Source organism: Chrysemys picta, chromosome 6 (genome assembly GCF_011386835.1).
Source record: "Chrysemys picta bellii isolate R12L10 chromosome 6, ASM1138683v2, whole genome shotgun sequence".
Classification (NCBI taxonomy): domain Eukaryota; kingdom Metazoa; phylum Chordata; order Testudines; family Emydidae; genus Chrysemys; species Chrysemys picta.
This window is the reverse complement of record NC_088796.1, coordinates 934,676-962,439: the sequence shown is the minus strand read 5'-3', so window position 1 is coordinate 962,439 and position 27,764 is coordinate 934,676. Positions and strand designations below refer to the sequence as shown.

At 57.9% G+C, this 27,764-nt stretch overlaps 1 protein-coding gene across 9 annotated transcripts in view; it reads right to left on the bottom strand.

Moving 5' to 3' along the window:
* TPM2 (tropomyosin 2) overlaps positions 1 to 22,359 on the bottom strand; it is a 29,439-nt gene extending 7,080 nt beyond the window's left edge. Inside the window, exons 1-6 of one of the 9 annotated variants that reach the window (XM_005288848.5) lie at positions 22,155 to 22,359; positions 20,971 to 21,096; positions 4,968 to 5,101; positions 1,252 to 1,369; positions 589 to 659; positions 59 to 134 (exon numbers count right to left, since the gene is read on the bottom strand). In XM_005288848.5, the coding sequence (XP_005288905.1) occupies positions 59 to 134; positions 589 to 659; positions 1,252 to 1,369; positions 4,968 to 5,101; positions 20,971 to 21,096; positions 22,155 to 22,268 (639 nt within the window). In that variant the 5' untranslated portion in view covers positions 22,269 to 22,359. Of the gene's footprint in view, positions 1 to 58; positions 135 to 588; positions 660 to 1,251; positions 1,370 to 4,967; positions 5,102 to 7,136; positions 7,197 to 13,117; positions 13,893 to 20,970; positions 21,097 to 22,154 lie in introns of those variants that run through there. The other 8 variants (XM_005288852.5, XM_005288849.5, XM_005288853.5 and 5 more) reach the window with 8 other exon arrangements.
* Between the last annotated feature and the right edge of the window lie 5,405 nt (positions 22,360 to 27,764).

The following is a 27,764-nucleotide window of genomic DNA, read 5'->3' as shown; positions in this document are numbered from 1 at the left end:
AGAGGCAGAGAGGGACAGAGAGGAAGCTGCGAGTCTCCCCAGTCCCCTGCCCCAGTACCTCTTCCTCTGAGGCCATCAGGGATTTGAGGGTCTGGTCCATGGTGCGCAGCTCCTCTTCCAGCTGTCTCACTCGGCTGGGGGGAGCGAGAGGGGGCATCCCAGGGGGAGCATTCAGCCATGGGAAACCGAGCAGAGAACAAGATCAACCATTCCCACTCCTTGCGCCCCTACCCCCCCGGGCCCGGTGGGGACAGCGACGGGGCAGGAGCGGCTGCATTCAGCCTGACTAGAGACAGAGAGCCAGGGGCCCCCCTAGGATCAGACCAGCTGCTCCTCAGCTCCATGGGAACTTCACGGCGCTGCGCCTGGATTCTGTGCCTCTAACGGGGTCAATGGCGCCCCTGCTGGAGAACCAAGGGAAGGCCTCACCCCAGCCATGGACTCTGGCTACCCACTGAGTGCTCCCCGAGGGCTGGATCCCAGCTCAGCCTCATGGGGGGGGAGGGGGAGAGGGGAAGAGAAGCAGGACGTAGGGGTCCGAGAAACCCCGTCCCTGTGCCCTCCCGGGGGGGTAGAGACAGCACTCACCTTTCTGCAACCTCCGCCCTTTCCTCCGAGCGCTCCAGCTCCCCCTCAATGATCACCAGCTTACGGGCAACCTGGCAGGCCCAGCAGAGGAGAGACTGTCAGCTTGGCACAGGGCGGCAGCCGCGGGGACACAGCTCAGCAGCAACCCCCCACCACAGGGGTGGCCGCAGATAAAGGCCGGGGGGGGTGGGGCAGCAGGCAGAGGACTAGCAGGGAGATGGATGGTGGCCCCCAGGTGTAGTGGTGCTGGGAGGCGGAGGACATGGCACGTGGGGTGCTGCCCAATGTGGCAGCAGGCAGAGAGCCTGGTGGGGGGCGCCCCCAGGGTGGCAGTGGCAGCAGGCAGAGGAGACGCCCCCCAGAGACAGTGGCAGCAGGTGGGGGAGGGGTGCCCCCCAGAGCCAAGAGGGCAGAGGGTGGCGGGAGGGCAGGGCCTCAGCAGCAGGACCCACTATCTCGTGCTCCATTCTCCCAGGACCTCTCCTACGAAGGGGGGTGTTGCTAGGAGCTGCCAGCCCCCCCGAGGGCTAGCCCCCCCCCTCCATGGCAGCACTCCAGTGCCCGAGCGCGTCCTTGGTGTGAGCCAGACAGAGCCACGGATGCTCCTGGCGGTGTCAGCAAGAACCCCAGGGATGATGGTCGTTGGGAAGGGCTGGTTCTCACCTCCTCGTATTTGCGGTCGGCCTCCTCAGCTATGTGCTTGGCCTCTTTCAGCTGCATCTCCTGGAGCTCCATTTTCTCCTCATCCTTCATGGCCCGGTTCTCAATGACTTTCATGCCTCTGAAGAAAACCCAAACCACAGTGTTACGGCCACGATCTAGACTGGCCCAAAATGCAGCCATGATCTAGAGCACCCAACTTGCCTCGCAGCAAGCTAGAGCGCCCCAGCTCTGCCCCACGCTGGAGTACCCCACACCTGCTCCCTCTCCTTTTGCAGCCCTGAGCCCCCCCCCTTCCGGTGAATTAAACCATTCCCATGTTCTAGATCATCTTCCGGTCTCGGCCATTAGCCTCATGCTGTTATCCCAGTGCCCATCCTGCCACATCCCTCACCCTCTCTCAGATCACGGCCACATGGAGTCAGATGCTCCTAGCAGCCCCCTTCAGCCCCATCCTAGCTCACACTCAGTGCTAGTTCTGCGCCCTCTGTCCTGCCACCCATCACCACAGCATCTGAGCGCCTCCTGCAGAGTCAGTAGCATGGGCCCCTCTGGGACAATGCAGATGATGGAGCCCAGCCCAAAGCCTGGGAGAGCTGGGGACAGAGCGTTCTCCATCAAGGGGAGCCAGCTACGGAAAAACCTCCCAGTGGAGATCAGGGAAATTCAGTCTGACCATCTTCAGGACACCCTTACACCCTCCTCTCCCGCACCGAACCAGTGATATTCACAGCTCTGACACCCCGTCTGCCCAAATAGCCCCCACATAGTACACAAAAGCCTACAGCAAAGGATCAAATCACCAAATGGAGGGACAGGAGCAGGGGCCCCCTATGCACATGGCCAGCAGTAGCCCTCAGCTGCGAGCCTCTGAGCCGGGTCGACACGCCTGGGCTCACGGGGCCCCTGCTGCACTTGGAAGTTGCAGCTCGGGCTGTAGCGTGGGCTTGAAGCCCAGCCCTGTCCTAGGCTTCAGAGCCCGAGCTCCAGCTCGAGCCACATCGACCAGCTAGTGCTAGCAGGCAGCGCGGACCCCGCCAGCCCAGGTCTGCCGACCCGGTTCAGCAGCTCGCGGCTGTGGGCAATGCAGACAGTTGCCTGGACCATGGAGAGGGCAGGCAGCCAAGGGAGCTACAGTGACCCAGCCTCGGGTGAGGAACACAAGGGTCGTTGGGCCCAGGCCCTCAGCCAGGAGGAAGGGACAGAGATTCCTAGTGAGCTGGAGGTGAAATAAGACATTTTAGACAGATACTCCCTGGTTCCCCCAGCTTAACGAGGAGTTAAACAGGACCCCAAGGCTTTGCACGACTCTGCCAAATGGAAGGTGGGGACAAATTCTTTCCAACAGCATCACTTTGGTCTTGTTTGGGGTCTCCAGCTGCAAGCCAACTGCCCTCCATCCAAGAGCCGATCTCTGGGACGTACGGCGAGTGACATCTTAGTCGTGGTGGTGGCTGCATCGGCGGTGAACGAGATTGATAGTTGAGTGTTGTTGGCAACTGAGCCCTGGTGTCTCCCTCTGTCTCCCAGTAGAGTCACATAGACATTGAGGAGAAGCCGGTGTTGCATGGATCCCTGCGGGACCCAGCAGATGAGAGCCTTCGGCGCTACCCATCATCACTCCCCCAGTTCTGCTGGAGAGGAGCAATCACCCACTGGAGTGCTGTGCCATCGGCTGCTCTGTCAGGTAGGTGAATTAGTACCTGTGGTCCACTGCGGTGCAGCAGCAGGAGCATGGAGACCTTACCTGCGTCCGTTGCCCAAGGCCGTCTCTCGGTGCCACTAGAGCGGTCTCTGTGTTGGGCACTAGCCTGAACCCAGAATCTAGAGCATCCACGGTCACGGCGCAGGTTGGACCATTGATTATTTTACCCGGGAATGGGAGGCTGGAGAGGTCTTCAGGGTTGACTGGTGGCTTCTGGAGGACAGGGCAGACTCCTGGGCTTTCCAGGAGACTGCCCTGCGCTACACTAGTGCTGCATTCGCACACCTGACCAGCTCCCTGCTTTCCACGCTGGTTTCCCATAGAATAGCGAGTCACGGCTTTGGTCCTTATGTCCAAGATGCTCAATGGCCTGGGCCCAGCATATCTAAAAGGGCCTGAAGCTCCAGGACGAAGCCCTGGTCACCAGTTCCGCTCCTCGGCACAAGGGGACTCTCCCCCGGAGGGTACAGCGCATCTGGGTGCGAGACAGAGCTTTCCAGGGCCAGCTGAGCCAGGAACGAACTCCCGGAGGGGCCTAGTACCATCACAAACTCCCTACCTTCCAGTCCCAGGGCCAGCATGCTTCTCCAGCTATCCTTTGCTGACATAGACACAGGGCAGCGTGGACGTGTTCAAAAACCTAATAGCCCTATCAAAATCAACCCTCCACTGCACACCAGGGTCCTCACCTGGGGAGAGGACAGGCGCGTGTGACAGATGTTAGCCACAGGGCTTAACGCGCAGCTGGAAGGTCCCCAGAGACCTCAGCGATCAGCATGGGGAAAGAAAGAGAGTTTCAGGGCTGATGAGCCCTGCCTGAGACAACGAGTATCACCTGCCGCAGGACTGTCACTTACCCCCTGGGGAAGGCCTAGGGTTAGGGTTAGGGTTAGGCCCACAGGCTGGGTAAATATGCTGAACTCTCGACACTCTGCCACGAATGGCGGAGCCCACTCAGGGGTCACTAGGAAGTTGCATAGAGCACGGGGGAAACTGTTTGTTATCTGCTCAGCGCCTTACAGCCACAACCAGCATCACCCAGCGGGAACGCGCTTCCTTTCAGGATCATTTCTGGGAGCTATTTCTGTCCTCTGCGTCTCCCTTCTCCAGCCTTGTTTGCCATCCACTCCCTTTCACTACCTTTGTGTGTGTGTCTCCCCATTACCTCCCTTCTGCCCCCTTCTGAAGGCCAAACGATTAGCAACTGACTAGTTAATTAGGACATTGCAAAAGTGTTATCATTAGGCTTTAGAGTCAACACCTTGACAAGGTCCCCGGGGAGCGGGGCAGTTCACAGCTCCAGTCTCAGTCGCTGTCTCTGTGACACTTGAAGTCTGGAGAGCTAAACTCTAGCTTTTGAAAAGCCCCATGAAATCTCAGTGCTGGCTGAACCTGCTCCAGGGGCCACGTGACCCAGCCGAGCAAGAGAGAAGGGCCCTGAGGTGCCCCTCTTTGACAGCAGTAACTGGCACCTTCAACAGTCCAACTCACTGCTCCTGGCAACCTAGAGCACAGCCGGCCTCGGACAGGCTGCTGCAGCCTGATCTCCTGCCCCAAACTGCCCCCATCCAGGGGTGCCAAAATGGGGGAGGGGGGCCTAGGGGGCCATGGCTATGCACTTCCACAAAGTGAGAGAGTCGGGGGAGGGGGCTGAAAGGAGTGGAGAGGAGCAAGTGGGGAGCGGGGCCTCAGGGGAAGGGGCGGTGCAAGGGCAGGGCCTCGGGGGGAAAAGTGCCTGTGGGCCCTCCACCTTTAGGGCACTTCCACTGCTCCTGCCCCCATCCCTCCCTGACATGGGGCTCAGCATGGGGCCCAGCTGCCCGTTGCTGTCGTGACACCAGCAGGACCCCAGTTCCATGGGATGGGGGCTTGGAGCAATCCCACAGGGCCCTGGAAGAGGAGCCCAGCACCCCATGGGGGCAAGAGGCCACATCCAGGCCAAACCCCCCCCGCCTCCCCCCCGCTGCCAGGCCACATTCCCCTCCGCACTCCTTCCTTCCCACCAACCACACACCTCTCGCTCTCATCAGCCGCTTTCTCCGCCTCCTCCAGCTTCTGCAGCGCAGTGGCCAGGCGCTCCTGGGCTCGGTCCAGCTCCTCTTCCACCAGCTGGATACGGCGGTTCAGGGAGGCCACATCAGACTCAGCCTGAGGGAGAAGCAGCACCAGAGTCAATCCCACCCCACAGCTGGAAAAGGGCACGAGCCCCTCAGCACTGGGACCTGTGCAGAGGCCATAGGAACTGCTGCCTGGATCAGCCAGGGTCCGTCCCGCACAGCAGCCAGCCTCTGACAGCAGCAGATGCTTCAAAAGTTCGCGCAAGATGCTCACAGTAGGGAGAGGTGGAATAATCCGCCCCCACACGACGTCTCATCCTGGTCTCAAATACTTCGAGATTGGCTCAAGCCCCTGAAGCATGAGGTTGAATATCCTTGCCAGAATTTATGCTAGCAGTAACTAGGATAGCCCTGAATATTCTTATCTATATAAGGATCCAATCCTTCTTTGAATTGGGCTACATTTTGGCCTGAATGTCTTGTGGCAGTGAGTTCCACAGTATAATTGTCTCGTGGCAGTGAGTTCCACAGGATAATTAGGAATTGTGTGACAAAGCGTTTCCTTCTGTTACTTTTTAATTTGCCACCTTTAAATTTCTTTCACTGTCCCGGGGTTCTGGGGCAGCAGAAGTTCCCAGTCTACATTCTCTAGACCAGCGGCTCTCAAACGTTTGTACGGGTGACTCCTTTCACACAGCAAGCCTGAGTCTGCCCCCTTATAAATTAAAATCACTTTTTTTATATTTCACTCTATTATAAATGCTGGAAGTGAAGCGGGATTTGGTGGATGCTGACAGCTTGTGACCCCCACATAATAACCTCGTGAGCCTCTGAGGGATTACGCCCCCGGTTTGAGAACCCCTGCTCTAGACCACTGATTGTTTTAGATGCTTTTGTCATGTCCCCCTCTCATTTGTCTCTCTACGGTAACAATCTTGATCAGTTCACTCTCTCCTCAAGGAGCTTTTCCAGGCCCCTGATCATTCTCATCACCCTTCTCTGAACCCCTCTAATGCTGCAATATCCTTTCTGAGACAGGGTGTCCAGGGGAGGCCGGACCATCGATTTATATAAAGCCATTCAAAATTCTCCATCCTATTCTGAATTCCTGACCTCTCATCTGGGTTTTGGACCACACAGTCTAGCCAGGGCCTGACTCCAGTGACTCCTGCACCTCTCCCCAGAGTCCAGCTCAGCACCGCCCCAAGGAACCACCCCCAGTGGACCCTGCACCGTTCTCCCAGACATAGGCGCTGACTTCTAGTTTTCCTGGGGGGGAGGGGCTTTCGGGGGGGCTCTCCATCCCCGCTCCGACCCAAGGCCCTGCCCCCATTCTGTCCCTTTCCCCAAGGCGCCACCCTCACTCCACCTCTTCCTGCCCCGCTCCGCCCCCCTCCCCTGAGCTCCCGCCCTTGCTCCGTCTCTTCCCGCCTTGCTCCACCCCGAGGCCAACACCCACCTGCTGCTCACTGCTCTCCGCCCTCCCCCAAGCCTCTTCCCCAGCCATCAAACAGCTGTTTGGCAGCGCTCCTGATTAGCTCATTGGGGTGCTGCCAAACCGCCGACTAGCGCTGGCGGCACTGCACAGCTGAGCACCCACGGAGTCGGCACCTACGCTCCCAGAGCCCAGCCCAGTCCTAACAACGGATCGACAGACGGCTGGATGGACAGATAGACACATACCCCCATCCCAAGCCAAAGCCCAGTCATTCTGGCAAGCGAGCAGACAGACTTGTGTGAGCAGGGCCGGAGCTGGCACGCGCGGCCGACGCTGGCTCTGAGATCGGGGGCTAGCCAGAGCTGCTAACTGGGCTGCAGTGTCCACACCGCTCGTTTTAGTGCACTACCTCGGGCCCCATCCGCGCGTGGCTGTCCCGGGCTCGGAGGCTGGCTCCCCACTGCAGTGCGGACACAGCCCAGGAGCCCCGCACACTCCCCTCCAAGCCAGAGCCCAGCCTGGTCAGTCCTGGCTGACCCCCTCACCGGCCGCTGAGTCCGGCGAGTAGGGTGACCAGATGTCCCAATTTTATAGGGACAGTCCTGATGTTTGGGTCTTTTTCTTATATAGGCTCCTATTACCCCCCACCCCGTCCCGATTTTTCACATTTGCTGTCTGGTCATCCTACCAGCGAGGGTGGTGTGGGGCAGCATTTGGGTTTGCAGAGCGGTGAGTAAAGGAGCAGGAATGCCCGGCACAGATTCGCTCCCAAAAAGGAGATTGGAACAACTTGTGGATTTCCTGTTTACTGAAGCCAGCGAGGCTGTCCATGCGGGGTCCCCTCCCCCGCCCCGGCTCCCTACGCCAGCCAGGCAGGGCGGAGGCAGCACTGGTCAGGCTGGGGAGGGGACCTCGAGGCTGGGGGGGCCTGCGGATACCCCCTAAGCCCAGTCACTCTCTCCCACCTCTGACCAGCGATTGGCTGGGCTCCGTTACAAGGAAAGGGAGCCGCTCTGGCTGGTACCTTCTCCCGGCCCCTCCTCAGCCTGGGGGGCTCAGAGCTGGGCCAGGCCTGAGCCCTCCCTGATTTACAGTCCCCAGGGGAGGAATCCAGCAAAGCGCCTCTATGGGGCTGGCCCGCAGCCAAGGCCAGGCTGCAAGGAGCCCCAAGGGCCAGAAACCAGCATGTTCCCAGGCTCCAAGCACCACCCCTTCCCCAGGACTGGGTTCCCTGGGGCGAAGGGGAGGGGGGGAGGCGAGCCAGGGCTGAGGACACTGGGGAAAGGGGGGGCAGGGAGAGGGATGAGAGCAGAGACAGTGGTGGGGCAGGGGAAGAGAGGCCAGAGACAGCTCTTGGCAGGGGGTGTGGGGAGTGCAGGCGCTCCGGGAGCCGGAGTCGTGGACTGGGAGCCAGACTCTCGCCAGCCCCATGTCAGCTCCCCTAGCCCCACACCAGCCTCCCATGCCATATGCCAGCTCCCCCAGCCCCAGGCTAGCTCTGCCAGCTCCCCCAGCTCCATACCACTCCCCCCTTCCCTCCCCACAGCATCTGACCAGCTTTTCTTTCCATTTGGTAATTCTCGCATTGCTCCTACTCTCACAGGCCTGAGCTCAGCCCCGGAAATGCCTCCAGCGGGTGCAGCAGCCCCCAAGGGCTGAACTCTCTGGGGGTGGGGGGGTGGGGAGAGGAGAGCGTGGCTAGGTGATGAGGCCAGGCTGAGAGCAGGGCCCAGGGCCCTGTCCCAGCACAGGCCACTAGACACCGTCACCCCGCACTGTCTGGCTACTGAGTGCCCTGCGCAGGAGGCTGGGATCTGTGCACCGGGCCCCAGAAAGCAGATCACACAGAACAGGGGTGAGCCTGCAGAGTTAGGGACCCCCTCATGCCATGATGACCCTGCCCTACATCCCCTTCCCTGTCCTCCCACGCCTGCAGGAAACACACACCCCCCCCGGCAGGGATGCCAGGACTAGGAGTGCTGGGGGGGGCCGCACCCCCAACTTGAAGTGGTTTCCATCCATACAGGATTACAGTTTGGTCCAATGGCTCTCAGCACCCACACGATGCAAAGCATTCCAGCAGCCCTGCCCTCAGGGACGGACAAACCCCCCAGGAACCTTGCCCTCGCCCCAGTTACAGCCAGACCCAGACCTGCCCTTCGTTGGCTGTAATTCTGCAGTGCCATCTCCTCCCAGGCCAGACACCAAGGCAGCAGGGAAAGGGGCTGGGCTTGGCTTTAGAAGGGGCTTTGGGCAGAAGGCCCCAGGAAGCACACATTGGGCTGCTTTCCTACCCCAACCCTCTCCCCGTGGAGCACTGTGCTGCCATGCCGGGGTCCGGGCTGGGTTCGCTGGCTCCACATCATGCCACAAGGACTGGGAAGGCTAACAAGAAACAGTCCCTGCTAGGCACAAGGCACAGCAGTGATGGGATTCCAGTGAGGGCCCCCCCAGCACCAGCAGAAGGCGTTAGCCAGGCCGCAGAAAGCTACCTGACCCCACAGAGCCTGCAATAATGTCCTTGGCCTATGTTGGTTACAGGGACACGGGGGATGGGCAAAGCCCCCTTCTCCCAGCTGGGGCCCCCTTCCCCTCCGGCCATGCTCACACCCCGGCAGGCCAGGGTTTCCCTGCAGGATGGTCACTAGAGCAGAGGAAGCTGGAACGGGGCAGGGCTTAGCACACACTAGTAAGGAGATCAGAGGAGACAACCCTTGGCCCACCCACCACCTGGCCAGGTCCAGCCCTTGGGACGCACAAGCCAGGACCTGGCCCTTCCACACTGAGGTCTCAGGTCCCTTCCCTCCTGGAGTCAGGGCAGGAAGCCACACAGCGTAACTGCTCTATGGAGAGTTTCCGCTGGTTCCTGGACCTCAGCCAGGCCCGGCGCTGGAGTGACCTGCCAGGCTCTCTGGTGGAGATCAGGTTACTGGGCAGGGTGGCCCGGCTTCCCCTGCAGCCAATGAGCACCAAAGAGTGAGTGGGACCGGGGCTGCGGGAACAATCGGAAGCTCCTGGCAGAGTCTGCTCCAACCAGCCTCAGGTACACGCTCCAGCCAACACAGCCAGGAACAGGAGCAATTGGGCCTGCCAGTGCCGCCCCAGGCAAACAGCCTCTAGCCCAGCCACACCCAGCCAGGGAATGCCCTCCTCCCCCGCCGCCCACGCTGAACTCCTCCTAGAGCCAGATTGGATCAGCAAGGCCCAGTCCTGCATGTCAAGTTCCCTGCTGGGACCCCCTCCCAGGGGGGCTCTGCCCAAGATACCCATAACCCCCCTATAGGGCTCTCTCTGCCCGAGATACCCACCTATAGGGCTTTCTCCTCCCTTCCTCATTCTACTTATGGCAGGAGCAGCTTTCCTGAAGAAGGCCTCTGCGGTACGGCCTGAAGCAGGCCAGACTCCTGATTAGCCAGACTTCCTCTGGGAATACGAGCTCCCCATGTGATGCCGTGGCAAAAAAGGCTACAGCAATCCCTGGATGTATAAGCAAGGGCTAGCAAAGGGAGTAGGGAGATGGCATTAGCCAGACCATTCCTGGATCCCATGGCCAGTTTCGGGGGCCACACTTTGCTGACAAATTGGGAAGGTTCAGAACAAACCTACGAGGATGATGCGAGGTCAGGAAAGCTAGCCTGACACGAGAGACTGAAGAAGCTCAATCTAAGAGAAAGTCAAGAGGCGACTTGATCATGGTCTACAGCTACCTACACGGGACAGGGTTGTCTGGTAGCACAGGGCTCCTTCACCTAGCAGACAAAGGCAGAGGGAAAGCCAGCGGTTGGAAGCTGAAACGAGACACAATCAGACTAGAATTAAGCTGGGGTTTTAACTGTAAGGGCTCGGTGGGTTCTCTCTCCCAGACCCGCCCCACTGGAAGGGACGGGCTGGAGGTGGCAATCACTGGCTGACATTCTCTGGCCTGTGCTGTGAAGGGGGTGAAACTGGATGCTCATAAGGTCCTCTTTGGGTCCCCACATCTCTGACTGTCTGAGTCTAACCCTCTCCTGGCAGGCAGCACTCCACTCCCCAGCAGTGGGGATACCATGGAAATTATTTGAGGCACCTGTCGCTCTGGCATCCGGATGGGCATTACAAATGGAGCCCCTTTTCCGCACACACCCTACTACCCTTACAGGGCGGGGCTGGGGAGAGCGCTCCCAGGGCCTCCAGCCAGCGGAGGCCTGGACACCTGCGTCTCACAGCCTGCTCTGGAACCGGCCAGGCTTGGCCACAGACATATTTCCAGTGGTGAGGATCCCAGAGGCAAGGACGACACCCTGAGAGTGGCCGACAACCCTCCTGCAAGTCCCACCCTGGGGACAGGCAGCCTGAGTTTTCCTGTTGAACACAGGTGGCCCATGGCAGAGAGGGGGCCTCTGAGATCACTGGGGCCTAGGCCAGCTGCTTTTGGGTCCTTGGGGGTCTTTCTGAGCAGAACCAGTCGCAAGCTACCCCTTCCCCCAGGGCTTGTCCCTACAGCTGAGTCTGCAGCACCGAGGGGGTGGTGGAGTCGAAGGCTGCTGGGAGAACCAGCAGGGGCAGCTGGTCTGTTCACTGCTGTGAAGGGACAGAGAATCAGAGACTATCAGGGGTGGACGGGACCTCAGGGGGTATCTAGTCCAACTCCCTGCTCAAAGCAGGGCCAATCCCAACTACATCATCCCAGAGCTGACAACCAGCCTAACGCCATTCCCAGGGATGAGGCCTAACTGATCTGGGTCGAGCACAGGGCCCTGGAGCTGGTCCACTCCCACCCGACTCAGGGCTGGGTCAGGCAGTTACACCAGCATCCTGGGACGGCTTCCCAGGCCAGATCCAGCCCAACAGGCTTTCAGAGCTGCCTGCCCCTTGCCCCCCTGAGGCGGCCCAGCACTGCTCACTGCCTATCCCCAGCCCCACAGGGCCTCTCGAATCCCTGCTCGAGTGACTGGCTGTGACTCCGCCAGGGAGCACAGCGGGACTGTCCCGAACCCGGAGCCCGTCTCGGGGGAGGCGGTCGACACTGAGACCCGGTCGGGTCAGCTTGGGTTAATCAGGGCGACACAGGCGCAGCGCAGCGTGGGAGAAGGCAGCTCCTGCACCCTCCCTACCTCATTGCCAATCATCCATCCCCCACTCCCACCAGCAATGCCTCTTGCTCTTCCCCTCACCTCCTCTGCCCCCGGGCAAGGGGAAGCCCAGTGAGCCCAGAGGGAGGGAGGGATAGATGGGGACACAGCTTCGCATCCTGTGTACCATCCCGGCGGGGCCAGGACAGCAGAGGCTGCAGCTTCAGCCTGGAGCAGGAGATGTTCCCTCCCCGACAGAGAACCCACTGCACCTCCAGCCAGACCCAGAGCACGGCCACTTCTGGACTTGGGGCTCTGCAACTGACCGAGGTGAGCCCGTGGCTGCACGGCCCAGGCAGTGAGTCAAAGCTGCCGGAATGGGCACCCCGTCCGCCAAGATGGTCAGCTGGGGCAGCCAGCGGTAGGCCTGAAACTGACGCCACGGTGATGGGGACCCCAGAAGCACCCGGGGGCAAGAAGGGCTTCATCCCTGCTGGGGGGCACTTTCCCAGCTGGGTCTGGCCACTGGCCTTCCGAGATGCAGGCACAGCCGAAGCTGGACAGAGAAACTGAGCCACACAGGGGCTGCTGAACCCACAGCCAGGTCAGGGGGCGCATGGGTGGGGCTGGGCCTTCCTGGCAGCCAGCTGCATCCAGGTGCCACGAGTCTGGCGCTTGGGTTGTTCTCGGCTGTGGCCCTGCCCTGGCATCACCATAGGGACAGGCACCAGATACCCACCTACTAGACCACACACCTGGGACCGGCCTGCTCCAGCCCGTTACCATGGGGAAAATCCCCCTCCCCCCACCTCTGTGTAACCCCTAGACCTGAATAACAGCACCAGGCCCCATCTCCCAGCTACTTCCCAGACCCCTCCCCCCAATCCCAACCTTTCCCCAGTCTGCTCCCCGCCTTCCCCAGCTAAACCCCAGCAGCCTCCACCCTGGCCCCTCACTGGGTGCACCCCGGACCCCCATCCCAGCTCCCCCTGCTGCAGCCCAGGCCCTACAGCCAGCTGGTTCGTTCTGCCTGGAGCAGGTGAGGGGAGCCCTGGCTGAAGAACTGGGAGGAAGTGGATCGGAGCCCCTGGCCGCCCTTTTCTTTTCCTCTTGCTCTGCCCCACCCTCCTGTGAGGGATGAATGGAGAAACCTCCAGCGCTGCCTCTGAAACCCTTCAGCACCCACCCCGGAGCCCAGAGGTGATCCCTGCTGGGGGGCCGTGTTTGCATCGTACCCAGAGAATTTAATCCACACACGCTGGGGGCTCCTGGGCAGCCTGGGTCTGATCACTGCCGTGCCCAGGGCTGGGGTCACCACAGAGCCAGCTTGGGGGAGACGAGGAGAGCAGGGGGACAGGCGGGTGGTGGGAGGCTGGGACGGGGCCAGATGGGGGGTGAGAGCAAGGAGATGCTCCCTGGATGGGGAGTCCAGCATCAGGCAAGGAGGGTGCAAGGTGAGCCCAGCTTGGGGGGGGCTGACGGGGCCTGCCAGGCCCTGCCAGCCACAGGGAGCGGAAGGGACGTCAAACCCAGGCTGGCACCCAGACCCCTGTGGGAGCAGGGCAGGAAGGGCATTGGGAGGAGCTGGCTGGGACCCTCCAGCCCCGGAGCACCTTACCCGCTCCCTGGCCTGTCTCTCAGCATCCACCTCCCGCTGCAGCTGCTCCGCGCGCTCCTCTGCCTCGTCCGCCACCTGCTGCAGGGTCTGGATCTTCTTCTTCACCGCATCAATGGAGGTGCTCCCGGCCATCTTCCCCCGGGGCACGAGGCCTGAGGGTGCTGCTGGGGACCTGAGCAGGACTTGCCTGGGGCAGGGTCTGGGGCGAGCTTCAATGCAGCCTGGTTCCAACCCACTGGGTCCTGCTGGCTGCCCCTAGCCAGCTCTGGGCTGCAGCCTGAGCTCGCCGGGTCCCTGGCTCTGCCGGTGACAGCTCCGCACCCAGCTTCGGCCCTTTGTGGGACTGCCACTCCCGCTCCAGCAGGAAGAGCTCAGGATGCGAACTCTCCCCTCCCCGCCTTCATCCCCTTTCCTGCTCCTCCTCCCCCTCTCCTGCATCTCCTCCTCAGGAAACTGAGTGTCAGAGCTTGCACACTTCCCTCCTCTTAAAGAGGCAGCACCAGGCATCCAAGCTGCTTTTCCCACTGCCGCTACAGGGCTCCTCCAGGGAACCAGCCCAGGGAGCACTGCAGCGGGGTGGGCCCACAAGCGCCTGCTCTGGGTGCCTGTGTGTCGGGGAGCAGCCTGGCCTGCAGAGCCCAGAGAGAAGAGCCCCAGCAGGGGCTTTCCTGTGTCTCTTTCAGGTGGGGCTGAGCTGAGAGGCCCCTTTTTGCATTTGCCACTGCTGTAGCCACGGGCATGGCTTCGGGACCCTGCTTCTGCTCTCCACGGACCCAGGGGGCTGGGGAATTGGGAGGGCTCCTTCCTGCCCCCTGCTGGGTCCTGCACACAATGCTGAGTCCTGGGGGGTGCGGAAGGGGGAGCGGGGACGTGGCGAGAACAAAGTTTCCCATAAACGTATGTTCATGAGTCAGGGTTTGTGATGTGTAAGAGGAGCGAAGCCCGGGCAGGGGGGGCTGGAATGGAGGCCCAGGCGCAGAACAAGGGAGACACATCAAGGGAGCTCCTGGCAGAAGCAGCACCTCCTTCCCCTCATCCAGGCGGTTATCGCTAGAATCTTTCTGAAAGGTCTCTAGCTCGCCCACAAGTGAGGGGCTGAATGCAGGAGTCACCGGGTCAGATCTCTGGCCTGGCGGGTCCTCATGGGCCCTATGAAATCATTGCAGAGCCTCGCCATCCGACCAGGGGCTCTGCCCTTAGCCATGAGAGGGGCTGCTGAGGCTGCAGCCCCACTGGGGTTCTCACAGACACTCGCCTTCCTTTCTCCCTGGGAGCTGGGCACCCTTGGATGGAGCTGTCAGGCTGCAGTGGGTCAAGTCCAAGAGCCAGAGCCAAGATGCATGGCTGCTCCAAACACCAATGGAAGGGAAGGGGGGCTGGGAGTTTCAAGCCCCATTTGCCCCAGGTTCCAGAACTATTTCAGCATCTCTTCACAGCGGAACAACTGTGGCAGAACCCAGCGACAGGCAGGAACCACAGGGCATGCAGGTGTGAGCCACGCTACAGCCTGCTGCATGCAATGAATCCTAGAGCACAGCTGGGCCTTTAGGGTCAGCAGCCAGATATGAATGACTTAAGCTTCTGCCTGTGCTCGGAGCGCATCTCCATGGGAAAGGGTCTCCAAGCCCCAGGGTCCTGACACCATCCATCCCATTGCCTGGGATCTACAAGCCCCTTGGACAGACCTGATGATTTCATGTCTGCAGCCTCGGTCTCTACTCTGCACCGGATATAAGAAATCGCACACACAACTCCCCAGTGCTCAGACACACTTGCTATCTTCATCCCTGCTTATCTTGGAGTGCAACACAGATGCTATCTGGTGTCGGGGATATGCCCTGGTGTCCCATGCTCTGGGACACGGTCTGATCCGTTACAAGGGGAGCCCTCAATCCCTCCTTAATGAGCAGTGACAGACAGCAGGCAGCTCCGGCTGCACTTCACGCCTGCATTTAAAGAACACAGCCCGCACAGGGATTCCTGGGCTCTATATGCAACAGCTGAGCCCAGCCGCTGACCCAAGGCAGCGCTTGAGGGACCCCAGCAGGGCCTATGTCTTCACTGCGGAGAAGAAGTCTGTTTCCCTTGGGTACAACCACAGAGCCTTGGCTCCGCTCTGGTTTTACAGCAGGCTAGCTCACGCATTGTCACCCGGTCCTCAGCAGGGAAGGCAAGGCCTGTGCAGAGCCCAGCTGCAGCCGCAGGACAGGGCAGGGAGTCAGGCCCTGGCTGTCAGGAATGGGGCAGGTTCAGGGGCCAGAGAGACAGTTCTTTGAGCAGTTGCTCTGCTAAGTGGCCTCTGTTCTAGCCACACCCTGGGACGCCAGCCAGCTCCCTCCCACTGGCTCAGGGAATCACCAAATAAGAGCAAAGTCTGGGCTAGGAGGTGGGCTGGGGCGGATCCTGTCACAGCCTCACAGGGAGCTTTCAGGATCACAGTCCTGGAATCCAGCAGCTTCTTTCTCGGCACTCTCTCTGCATGCCCCAGAGACACACACCAGCCCTGCTACTGCGGCTCCTGGCACAGCCCACGTATGGGCACCCAGACCAGCGCCTGCCCCAGGGACTGGGAAGTGGAAGAAACTGGAGCAGCAGTTGGGTGCCTCCCACACGGCCAGTTCCACTGCAGGGTATTGGGCTCGCAGTGTTAACTACAGAACAGGCAGGAATAATTCCCTCCACTGCCAGAGTCACTGGGTGAGGTTCCCTGGCCCATGCTATGCAGGAGGTCAGCCTATAAAATCTATGAATCAGTGCTCCTGCCCTGCACCCACAGCGCCTCCTGCTGGGAGAGGCTGGCACTGGAGAAGCCAGGCACCTCCCCCCCATGGCCAGCACCCCTACACCGAGCTCTGACACACCCCACTCTTGGGATTGGAGAAGTCAGTCCCCCCTCCCTCCATGGCCAGCACCCCTACACCGAGCTCTGACGCGCCCCGCTCTTGGGATTGGAGAAGTCAGTCCCACCCCCATGGCCAGCACCCCTACACCGAGCTCTGACGTGCCCCGCTCTTGGGATTGGAGAAGTCAGTCCCACCCCCATGGCCAGCACCCCTACACTGAGCTCTGACACACCCCGCTCTTGGGATTGCGAGGACCCGTGAATCCCTGAGCCTGCCACACTTGGCTTTATGCTGGAAGCTGACACCCCTTGGCGGGTGTGCGGGACGGGGCTCACATTAACACCCGTTAGCACAGACCCTTGTTACATTAGCATGTTGTAGCCCCATCTGCAAGCAAGCCACACTCCCGTCTCCAGACAGGCTTGTCAGCTCAGGCTGTGGGCCAGGGGCACGTTCCCGTTGTCCCCAGACGAGCACTAGAGAGGGTTAGTTATTTTAATGTATTTGTTGATATTTCTACAGAGAGCAGCTGCCTCTCTGGCTATCGGGGCCCAGGGAGCTTGGAGCAGCCCTGCATGGGTCAGGCGCTCCTGTCTTGCCCTGCTAGACTCACAGGAATGGAGCATCTCCCCATCTCTGGAGGCGCTGGCTCCTAGATTCTCAGCCTGGAGGTTTATTCTCCTCCTTTCCCAGGTGCCCTCCAGCTCCTGCTGCATCTGCCCCACCAGCTCCTAGCACCGTCCTGCCCTGGGATTCACTCGCTGGCAATTAGGCAATGAGAGATCCTGGAAACAAGCTCCAGCAGCCACGGAACAGGGTGCTCCCCTGGAATGGGGCTCCCCCAGAACAGAGCTCCTCAGGGGCTCACAGAGAGAGACCCTGTTCAGGCAGGTTTGGTCCCTGCACTTCATTGTCCAGGGTTCTGGCCAGTCCTGAGCAGTGGGGTCCCCAGCCGGGTTGGTCCATCTCTAGCACCCATCCCCACAGGGCCTCCACTCTTCAGCTCACTCCCAGCAACTTTTTCCCAACATTTCTTTCTGTTTTTCCTTTTCTGAATGGGACCCCATTCCTCCTGGTCTCTCCCCCAGGTCCCCGAGCAATTCTCCTCCCTCCTGGGGGGTCACATCTCTCAGATATGTGGAGAGAGGTCATAGGACCCCACCTCGCCCCCGCTGTCAAACTATGTAGGTTTGTCCAGCCCCCCTCGAGCCTTCCTGTTACTCTTCTCTGAGCTCCCTCCAGTTTGCCAGCACTGAGCACAATATTCCAGAGGTGGTCACAAATCAGAGCCACATAATGAAGGACTCCTCCCCCCCGGAGCGTGCACTGCACATCACACTGCCAACTACACTGCAAACTCCGCATCCACCCAGCCTATATAAGAAAAAGACCCAAATATTGGGACTGTCCCTATAAAATCGGGACATCTGGTCACCCTAGTTGGACCCCCCCGCCCACAGCCATTTGTACTCCACGCTATAATCTACATGCAAATTTGCACCACTTCAGTTAAAGCAGTGCTAACCCCTCGGTGGACACTTAGGCCACATTTACACGGAACCCCCCCCCCAAACTCTGCAGCGGGAAATCTCAGAGTCCCGGAGCACAGCCCCACTGCTCACTAGAAATGGCAGCGTAGATGTTCCCACTCGTCCCGGAGTTTGGGCTCTGAAACACGGCGAGGGGGTAGTGCTCAGAGCCCAGGCTCCAGCCTCCGGGGGAACGGCTCCACCGCTATTTGTAGTGCTGTGCCGTGAGCCCCGGGAGTTTGAGTCTGTAGATCTGGGTTCGAGACGCGCTGTCGTAGGGCTTTATAGAGTGGAGACTTACTTTAAAAACTGCTCTTAATCTACGCCAGCCGAACTGAAACAAGCCTGTTTGGAACCAGAGTGTCTGTGCACTCGTTGCTTCACTGGCTTAACTAAATCAGCATTCAGAAAAGCCCCAGGCCCCAGGCAGACCCATGTCCCGGAGGCCCCTTCCCTCTTCTCTGCCAGAAGAACAACTGATTAATAGCTTCCTAGAGTTTCAGGGTCCCCTGTGATCACCTAGGCTGCCCCCCTGTGGAACCAGGCCGGAGAACTGCCCTGCATTAATTCCCATTGGAACTACAGCAGATCAACATCGTGTCTTGATTTTAAAACTGCCAGGAATGGAGAAGCCGCCCCGACCCTAGGTCAGTTGTTCCAGTGGTTAGCGACTGTCACTGTGCGCAATCTGCGCCTTGGTTCTAGTCTGAACCGGGCTAGTTTCGGCTTCCAGCCTTTGGGTCGGGTTAGACCTTTGTCTGCTAGAGCCGGACAAGCCCATTAGCAAATATTCGTTACACACTGGGATCAGGTCACCCCATCACTTTCCCTTTAAGCGAAGCAGATCGAGCGCCTGGAGTCTCTCGGTCAGGCAGGATTCCCAGTCCTTTCATGCTGCACAGCCGGGCTCCGGCTGCCCAAAGCCCAGGGGAGCCTCTGCCAAGAGCCACCAGGGTGAACTCCAGGCTCTGGCGAAATCAAGGGCAAAACTCCCATGGATTCACTGGGCCCAGGATCTCACCCCAGCACCCAGGGCAGCTGCCTCAGGGTAAAGGGAGGCAGAGGCCAAGAGGAGCTTCTCCTCGTCTCAAGTGCCTGGCGGCAGATTTCGCCCCCAGTTACGCTGGGCTCTGATGCAGGGTCTGGCTCATGCTCCAAATGGAGCAGACGTTAGGCCTGGAGAGCAGAGCGTCCCAGAGCAGCCAGCGAACAGGGAGGAGGGAGGAGGGAACAGCCTCGCTCCACACCGCCTTTACACCTGGAGCGCTTGCTGAGAATGGGGCCTCTAGGCCAGCACCCTGCAGCCCTCCTGGAGAACTGGCACCAGTGCCTGGCCTGTACGGACTCTGCCAGCTGGTGCTGGTTCGAGTGACAGGAGTAGGTGCAGGGCACTTGTGCGTTGGGTGGGGCGGCTCTATGTTTTTTGCCGCCCCAGCACGGCAGTCAGGCGGCCTTTGGCGGCACGCCTGTGGGCAGTCCGCTGGTCACACTGATTCGGCGGCGTGTCTGTGGGTGATCTGCCGGTCCCACGCCTTTGGCGTACCCGCCGCCGAATTGCCACCGAAGCCACGGGACCGGTGGACCTCCCGCAGGCACGCCGCTGAAGGCTGCCTGACTGCTGCCCTCACGGCGACCGGCACGCTGCCCCCCGCGGCGTGCCGCCCCAGGCAAGCCTTGCTGAGCTGGTGTCTGGAGCCGCCCCTGGCGCTGGGATTGTAAGCTTCGTGAGGCAAGGTCCGTCTCCCTGTATGTTTATGACTAGGGGCTCTACTGGACTATCAATATATTTGTGGGATGGGAGGGTCCTTCTGCCTGAATTCAACCAGGGCTTTTTGCTGCCCCTGGGAGGGGGGAGGGGACGTATCGCACTCCCACAGCCTTGTCCTTGTCCGGACTCCCCTGTCCTTGGTGGCCGCCTCGGAGATTTGACACATCTCCCCCATTTAGCTCCACAGACCAGCTGGGACTGAATTTTTGCTCTTGATCCTAAAAAGCTTGGCCCTTCCCCCGCTGGCTGTGCTCCAGATGGCTCCCTTCAGCTTCTCCTCCACTTGTCGGGGGTGGTTTTCATCAAAGAAGGGCTGGCTATGAAAAGGAGGATTTATTTATAGGGTGTCAAATACCCTGGGTGGCACAGCAGGTCACTACACCCCATTCCACTCCCTGGAGCAGCCGGGGGCTGCACACAGCTGTTCCTCACTGTGCCCTGCCCGGACACAATGTCTTCCCCCAGGCAGGAGCTGCTGTCTCAGGAGAGAGAGAAAACCACTCCAGGCCTGTCCTTCCGAGGGGCCTGGGATGGAGCCCTCAGCCCCTGGAGCTCATGGAGGAAAAGGATTTCCCCAAGCACAGCTACAACCTCCTTCCTTCCAGCCAGCCACCCTCCCGCCTCCCCCAGCCTCCCTGGCCCAGGGTTTCTTTCAGATGCACAGACACCTGTTGTGCCTGCTCCCTGCCCCTGGCTCCCTGCTCTCCTTGGCTTTCCCAGAACAGGCTAACAAGCGTCCTGGAATTTCTCTTGATGTCTGAACTTTATGGGAGGCCGATGAGCTGGTCTATGCCCAGCAGATACCAATGGCCCTTTTGAAGATACTCAGTGTTGGCTGGTGCAGTCACAGCTCCAGTCCTGGCAGGGCCGTATCACTACTAGAGAGGTGGGTCCAGTCCACTGCAACAGCAGAGCTGCTCTGGGGCCTGCAGAGCTCCCCGTGTACCTAGTGTTCTCAGCAATGCCCCCCAGCCAAGAGCAAACTCCAGACAGCTTCTCACCTCCCGCAGGTCAGAGTTCACTGCCCACCTCAAACTGCACCGCCTTCCCCCTCCTGACTGTGCCCTTACCTCCCTATCGCCTGCCAGACTGCACCCCAAACTGTCTCCCCGTCGTCCGTCGCTCGCCAGACTGCACCCCAAACTCTCCCCGTCCTCCGTCGCCCGCCAGACTGCACCCCAAACTGTCTCCCCGTCGTCCGTCGCTCGCCAGACTGCACCCCAAACTGTCTCCCCCGTCCTCCGTCGCCCGCCAGACTGCACCCCAAACTGTCTCCCCGTCCTCCGTCGCCCGCCTGACTGCACCCCAAACTGTCTCCCCCGTCCTCCGTCGCCCGCCAGACTGCACCCCAAACTGTCTCCCCGTCCTCCGTTGCCCGCCAGACTGCACCCCAAACTGTCTCCCCGTCGTCCGTCGCCCGCCAGACTGCACCCACCCTCGCCTCCTCCCTCATCAGACTGCACCCCCTTGCCCCATCCCTCCCATCGGGCTGCACCTCCCCACTCCAGGGGTCAGACCCCTATTGTCCATTTTCTAGTGTTTAGTCCAGTTTAGTGTAAGTGTCCCAAGGGATGGGATTTCGACTGCTTCCACCAGGAGAGGTTTCCCAATGAGGCTCCCACCCCTTAATCCCCCAGTGACAGGGCCCCCACCCCTCCCACAGGAGATGCTTCTCCCGTCTCATGGGGAGAGGGGCTGGCAGTGGGTACGTACATCTGCTGCCTTCTTCTCCGCCTGCTCCAGCTTCTCCTGGGCCTCTTTGACGGACTCGGAGTATTTATCCACCTCATCCTCAGTCCCCTTCAGCTTCTTCTGCAGGGCCTGCTGCTCCTCCTCCAGCTGGGAAGGGGGATCAGAGCAGGGGGGTTAGGGGCCCGGACAGAGGTTCGGCAGGGGCCAGGCAGCATGCTAGACAACAGGAAAGGGGCAAGGCGAGCTTGGGGGGTGTCCCAGAGCGGCTGGCCCGGACACAGCGCTCGATCCTTGGAACCCGAGGCCAGCGGGACAGTGCTTGCTCCCAGGAATGGCTCCTTGGGCTTCCAAGGACCAGGGGAGCCCAGAGCAGCCTCTGCCCGGTCCTGGGCACAGCCGTGGGGGAGTGATGAACCCGCTGCGTGGAGGGGAGAACCCCAGACTCAGCTCGAGATTCTGGCTCCATCCCAAGGGCCTGAGCTGCTGAGGCAGGCAGCGTCCAAGGGGGTGGGGCAGAGACGGTCCCTACCCCAATGTCTGGATGTACAGGGGGGGCAGGATGCCTGTTTGCAATGGGCCCCCTACAAGTCTAGCTCCAAGAGGGGCCAACATGGTACCTGGTCAGGGGATGGAACTGGGGGTCACTGGAGTGGTTCCCAACAGTGTGTAGTGACCCCCAACTTGGTCCTCACTCTATCAATGGGGGTGTAAGGGGGAGGTGTCCTGAGGGATGGGGGTATCGGTCTTCACCCTGCTTAATCTGTCACTGGATGGGGATACTGGGCAGGGTTAATCCTAGCTGGGGGGGCTGGGCAGGGGGCTGCCTGGAAACTAGGGCACTGCTGGGGGGGGGCATTGGAGGGAGCTGCCTAGGTGTGTGCTGGGGGGCTTCCCAGGGACTCGGGGTGGGGGGGAGGGAAGGAGCTGGGGGGTGGCTGCCTAGGGACTCAGAGAGGTTGTGCCCAGGTGTAGGGTGGCCTGGGGGGACTGGGGGGGGGGTACGGACAGGGTGCTGGGAGGGGCCCCGCTGGGGGTTGATGCCCAGGGACTTGGGGGTATGGGGGGTCCCGGGTCTGTCTGGGAACTTGGGGGGCCGCTGGGTGGGGAGGGGGCTTCCTGGGGACTGAGGGGTGCAAGGGGGACTGCCTGGGGACTCGGGGGGGCGCTGGCAGGGGGCTTCCGGACCCCCCCCCCCCCACACACACCTGCTTGCAGCGATCCTCCGCCTGCTTCTTGTCCGCCTCCGCCTGCTCGGCGCGGTCGATCGCGTTCTCCTTGTCCAACTTCAGCATCTGCATCTTCTTCTTGATGGCGTCCATGGCTGCGGCGCGGGGCGGAGACCGGGCTGGGAGCGGGGCTGGAGCGGGGCTGGAGCGGGCTCTGGGGCCCGGGCGCCGCCGCCGCGCCTAAAAGCCGGGGAGGGGACGGGAGGAGCCGCGGGACCCGGACCCTCCCCCGCCGGCCGCCGAGCACCTTTTAGGGACAGGCTCGCGAGCCGAGCCGCAGGGAGGGGCGGGATCGGCGAGCAGCGGCAGCACCCCGGGAGGGACCGGCCCGGCTGCGCCCCCAGGGACCCGGAACCGGAGACCCCCCCTTGCGCCCCCACCCCAGGGACCCCACTCCCACTGTGCTCCCCTGAGAGACCCCAAACTCCACAGGGATCCCCAACCCCACTGAATCACATTGATCTCCCCAGAGACCCCCAACCCCCCTCTCCAGAGGGACCCCCAAACACCAGAGACCCCCCATCCCCAGAGACTCTGGCTGCTACCCCCAGAGATTTCCATTTCCCAGATACACGGGAAACTAGTTAAACACAAATCAAAAGGAAAAGTCACATGAGTGAAATGCCTGGAAGCTGCTTGGAAACTTTTAAAAAATACCATAATAGAGGCTCAAATTAAATGTAAACCCCACATCAATAAAATGCCACGGTGGCTAAGCAAAGAGGCAGTTAAAGGCAAAAAGGCAACTTTTAAAAATTGGAAGCCAAATCCTACTGAGGAAAATAGAAAGGAGCATAAACTCTGGCAAGTGAAGTGTAGAAGTATAATTAGGCAGGGCAATAAAGAATTTAAAGAGCAACTAGCAAAAGACACAAAAACTAACAGCAAAATGTTTTTAATTATATCAGAAGTAGGAGCTGCCAAACACTCAGTGGGGCACTGAACAATGGGGATGCCAAAGGCGCACTCACAGAAGACAAGGCTGTTGTGGAGAAACTAAATGAATTCTTTGCATTAGTCTTCATTACAAAGGAGCAAAGAGTCCTGTGGCACCTTATAGACTAACAGACGTATTGGAGCATGAGCTTTCGTGGGTGAATACCCACTTCGTCGGATGCATGCATGTATTCACCCACGAAAGCTCATGCTCCAATACGTCTGTTAGTCTATAGGGTGCCAGACTCTTTGCTGTTTTTACAGATCCAGACTAACACGGCTACCCCTCTGATACATTACAAAGGATGTGAGCCATACTTTTAGGTGATAAATCTGAGGAACTGTTCCAGATTGAGATGTCAGTATATTTGGAATAAATTGATAAATTAAACAGTAATAAATCACCAGGACCAGATGGGATTCATGGAAGAGTTCTGAAGGAACTAAAATATGAAATTGCTGCACTAAGAACTGTGGTATGTAACCTTATCATTTAAATCAGCCTCGGTACCAGATGATTGGAGAATAGCTAATGTGATGCCAATTTTTAAAAAAGGTTCCAGAGAGGATCCTGGTAATTACAGGCCAGTAACCCTAACCTCAGTACCGGGCAAATCGATTGAAACTATAGTAGAGAACAGAATTGTCAGACACATTGTTTAGCATGATTTGTCAGGGAAGCGTCAACACAGCTTTTGAAAAGGGAAATCATGCCTCACCAAGCTATTTGAATTCTTTCAACAAACATGTGGACAAGGGGCATCCAGTGGATACAGTGTACTTAGATTTTCAGAAAGCCTTTGACAAGGTCCCTCATCAAAGACTCTTACGCAAAGTAAGCTGTCATGGGATAAGAGGGAAGGTCCTCTCATGGATCAGTGACTGGTTAAGACAGGAAACAAAGGGTAAATGGTCAGTTTTCGGAATGGAGGGAGGTAAATAGTGGTGTCTCCCAGAGGTCTGTACTGGGACCAGTCCTATTCAACATATTCATAAATGGTCTTGAAAAAAGGGTAAACAGTGAGGTGGCAAAGTTTGCGGATGATACAAAAACTACTCAAGATAGTTAAGTCAAGGCTAAATCACAGAATGATAGAAGATTAGGGTTGGAAGAGACCTCAGGAGGTATCTAGTCCAACCCCCTGCTCAAAGCAGGACCAATCCCCAACTAAATCATCCCAGCCACCCATTCCACCACCATCCCATTCCACCGCCTCCCTAGGTAACCCATTCCAGTGCTTCACCACCCTCCTAGTGAAATACTGTTTGCTAATATCTAGGGTGACCAGATGTCCCGATTTTATAGGGACAGTCCCGATTTTGGGGTCTTTTTCTTATATAGGCTCCTATTACCCCCCACCCATCCTGATTTTTCATACTTGCTGTCTAGTCACCCTACTAATATCCAACCTAGACCTCCCACACTGCAACTTGAGACCATTGCTTCTTGTTCTGTCATCTGCCACCACTGAGAACAGCTGAGATCCATCCTCTTTGGAACCCCCCCTCAGGTAGTTGAAAGCAGCTATCAAATCCCCCCTCATTCTTCTCTTCTGCAGACTAAATAACCCCAGTTCCCTCAGCCTTCCCTTGTAAGTCGTGCCCCAGCCCCCTAATAATTTTTGTTGCCCTCCGCTGGACTCTCTCCAATTTGTCCACATCCCCTCTGTAATGGGTGGGGGGACCAAAACTCCGGGTGTGGCCTCATCACTGCTGAATAGAGGGGAATAATCACTTCCCTCAATCTGTTGGCAATGCTCCTACTTATACAGCCCAAAATGCCATTGGCCTTCTGGGCAACAAGAGCACACTGTCGACTCATATCCAGCTTCTCGTCCACTGTAATCCCCAGGTCCTTTTCTGCAGAACTGCTGCCTAGCCAGTCGGTCCCCAGCCTGTAGCGGTGCATGGGATTCTTCCGTCCTAAGTGCAGGACTCTGCACTTGTCTTTGTTGAACCTCATCAGATTTCATTTGGCCCAATCCTCCAATCTGTCTAGGTCACTCTGGACCCTATCCCTACCCTCCAGTGTATCTACCTCTCCCCTCAGCTCAGTGTCATCTGAGAACTTGCTGAGAGTGCAATTCATCCCATCATCCAGATCATTAATAAAGATGTTGAACAAAACCGGCCCCAGGACTGATCCCTGGGGCACTCCGCTTGATACCAACTGCCAGCTAGACATCGAGCCATTGATCACTACCCATTGAGTCCGACAATCTAGCCAGCTTTCTATCCACCTTATAGTCCATTTATCCAATCCATACTTCTTTAACTTGCTGTCAAGAATACTGCGGGAGACCGTATCAAAAGCTTTGCTAAAGTCAAGATATATCACATCCACCGCTTTCCCCATATCCACAGAGCCAGTTATCTCATCATAGAAGGCAATCAGGTTGGTCAGGCATGACTTGCCCTTGGTGAATCCATGTTGACTGTTCCTGATCACCTTCCTCTCCTCCAAGTGCTTCAAAATGAATTCCTTGAGGACCTGCTCCATGATTTTGCCGTGGACTGAAGTGAGGCTGACCGGTCTGTAGTTCACCGGGTTCTCTTTCTTCCCTTTTTAAAAGATGGGCACTACATTAGCCTTTTTCCAGTCGTCCGGGACCTCCCCCGATCGCCACGAATTTTCAAAGATAATGGCCAATGTCTCTGCAATCACATCAGCCAACTCCCTCAGCACTCTTGGATGCATTAGATCTGGACCCATGGACTTATGCATGTCCAGCTTTTCTAAATAGTCCTTAACCTGTTCTTTCTCCACAGAGGGCTGGTCACCTCCTCCCCATACTGTGCTGCCCAGTGCAGCAGTCTGGGAGCTGACTTTTTCTGTGACGACCGAGGCAAAAAAAGCATTGAGTACTTCAGCTTTTTCCAAATTATGTGTCACTAGGTTGCCTCCCCCATTCAGTAAGGGGCCCACACTTTCTCTGAGCTTCTTCTTGTTGCTAACATACCTGTAGAAACCCTTCTTGTTACTCTTAACATCTCTTGCTAGCTGCAACTCCAATCGTGCCTTGGCCTTCCTGATTACACACCTGCATGCTTCAGCTATATCTTTATACTCCTCCCTAGTCATCTGTCCACATTTCCACTTCTTGTAAGCTTCCTTTTTGAGTTTAAGCTCACCGAAGAGTTCACTATTAAGCCAAGCTGGTCGCCTGCCATATTTGCTACTTTTTCTGCACATCGGGATGGTTTGTTCCTGCGCCCTCAATAAGGCTTCTTTAAAATACAGCCAGCTCTCCTGGACTCCTTTCCCCCTCCTATTAGCCTCCCAGAGGATCCCGCCCATCAGTTCCCTGAGGGAGTCAGTCTGCTTTTCTGAAGTTCAGGGTCCATATTTTGCTACTCTCCTTTCTTCCTTTTGTCAGGATCCTGAACTCGACCATCTCATGGTCACTGCTGCCCAGGTTGCCACCAACTTCTACTTCCCTTCCCAATTCTTTCCTGTTTGTAAGCAGCAGTTCAAGAGGAGCACGGCCCCTAGTCAATTCCTCCAACACTTGCACCACGAAGTTGTCCCCAACACTCTCCAAAAACTTCCTGGATTGTCTGTGCACTGCTGTATTGCTCTCCCAGCAGATGTCAGGGTGATTGAAGTCCCCCATGAGAACCAGGGCCTGTGATCTGGAAACTTCAGTTAGTTGTCCGAAGAAAGCCTCGTCTACCTCATCCTCCTGGTCTGGTGGTCTATAGCAGACGCCCACCACAACATCACCCTTGTTGCTCTTGCCTCTAAACTTAACCCAAAGACTCTCAACAGACTTTGCTCCAGTATCAAACTGGAGCTCTGAGCAATCATACCACTCTCTTACATACAATGCAATTCCTCCACTCTTCCTCCCATACCTGTCCTTCCTAAACAGTTTATACCCTGACTGCGAAGAGTTACAAAACGACTTCCCAAAACTGCATGACTGGGCAAGAAAATGGCAGATGAAATTCAATGTTGATAAATGCAAAGTAAAGCACATTGGAAAACATAATCTCAAGCATATCTACACAATGATGGGATCTAAATGAGTTGTTACCACTCAAGAAAGAGATCTTGGAGTCATCATGGACAGTTCTCTGAAAACATCCACTCAGTGTGCAGTAGCAGTCAAAAAATCTAACAGAATGTTAGGAACTATTAGGAAAGGAATAGATAATAAGACAGAAAATATCATGCCACTAGCTAAATCCATGTTATATCCACACCTTGAATACTGTGCACAGTTCTGGTTGCTCCATCTCAAACTATATATATTAGAAATAGAAAAGTAAAGAGAAGGGCAATAAAAGTATGGAACATCTTCCATATGAGGAGAAATGAAAAAGACTGGAACTTTTCAGCTTGGAAAAGAGATGACTAATGGGGGTATATGAGAGAAGGCTATAAAATAATGACTGGTGTGGAGAAAGTGAATAAGGAAGTGTTATTTACCCCTTCACATAACACAAGAACCAGAGGTCACCTAGTGAAATTAATAGGCAGCAGGTTTAAAACAAACAAAAGGAAGTACTTTTTCACACAATGTACAGTCAATCTGTGGAACTCACTGCCAGGGGATGTTGTGAAGGCCAAAAATATAACTGGATTAAAAAAAGAACTAGATCAGTTCCTGGAGGTCCATCAATGACTATTAGCCAAGATGCTCAGGGTTG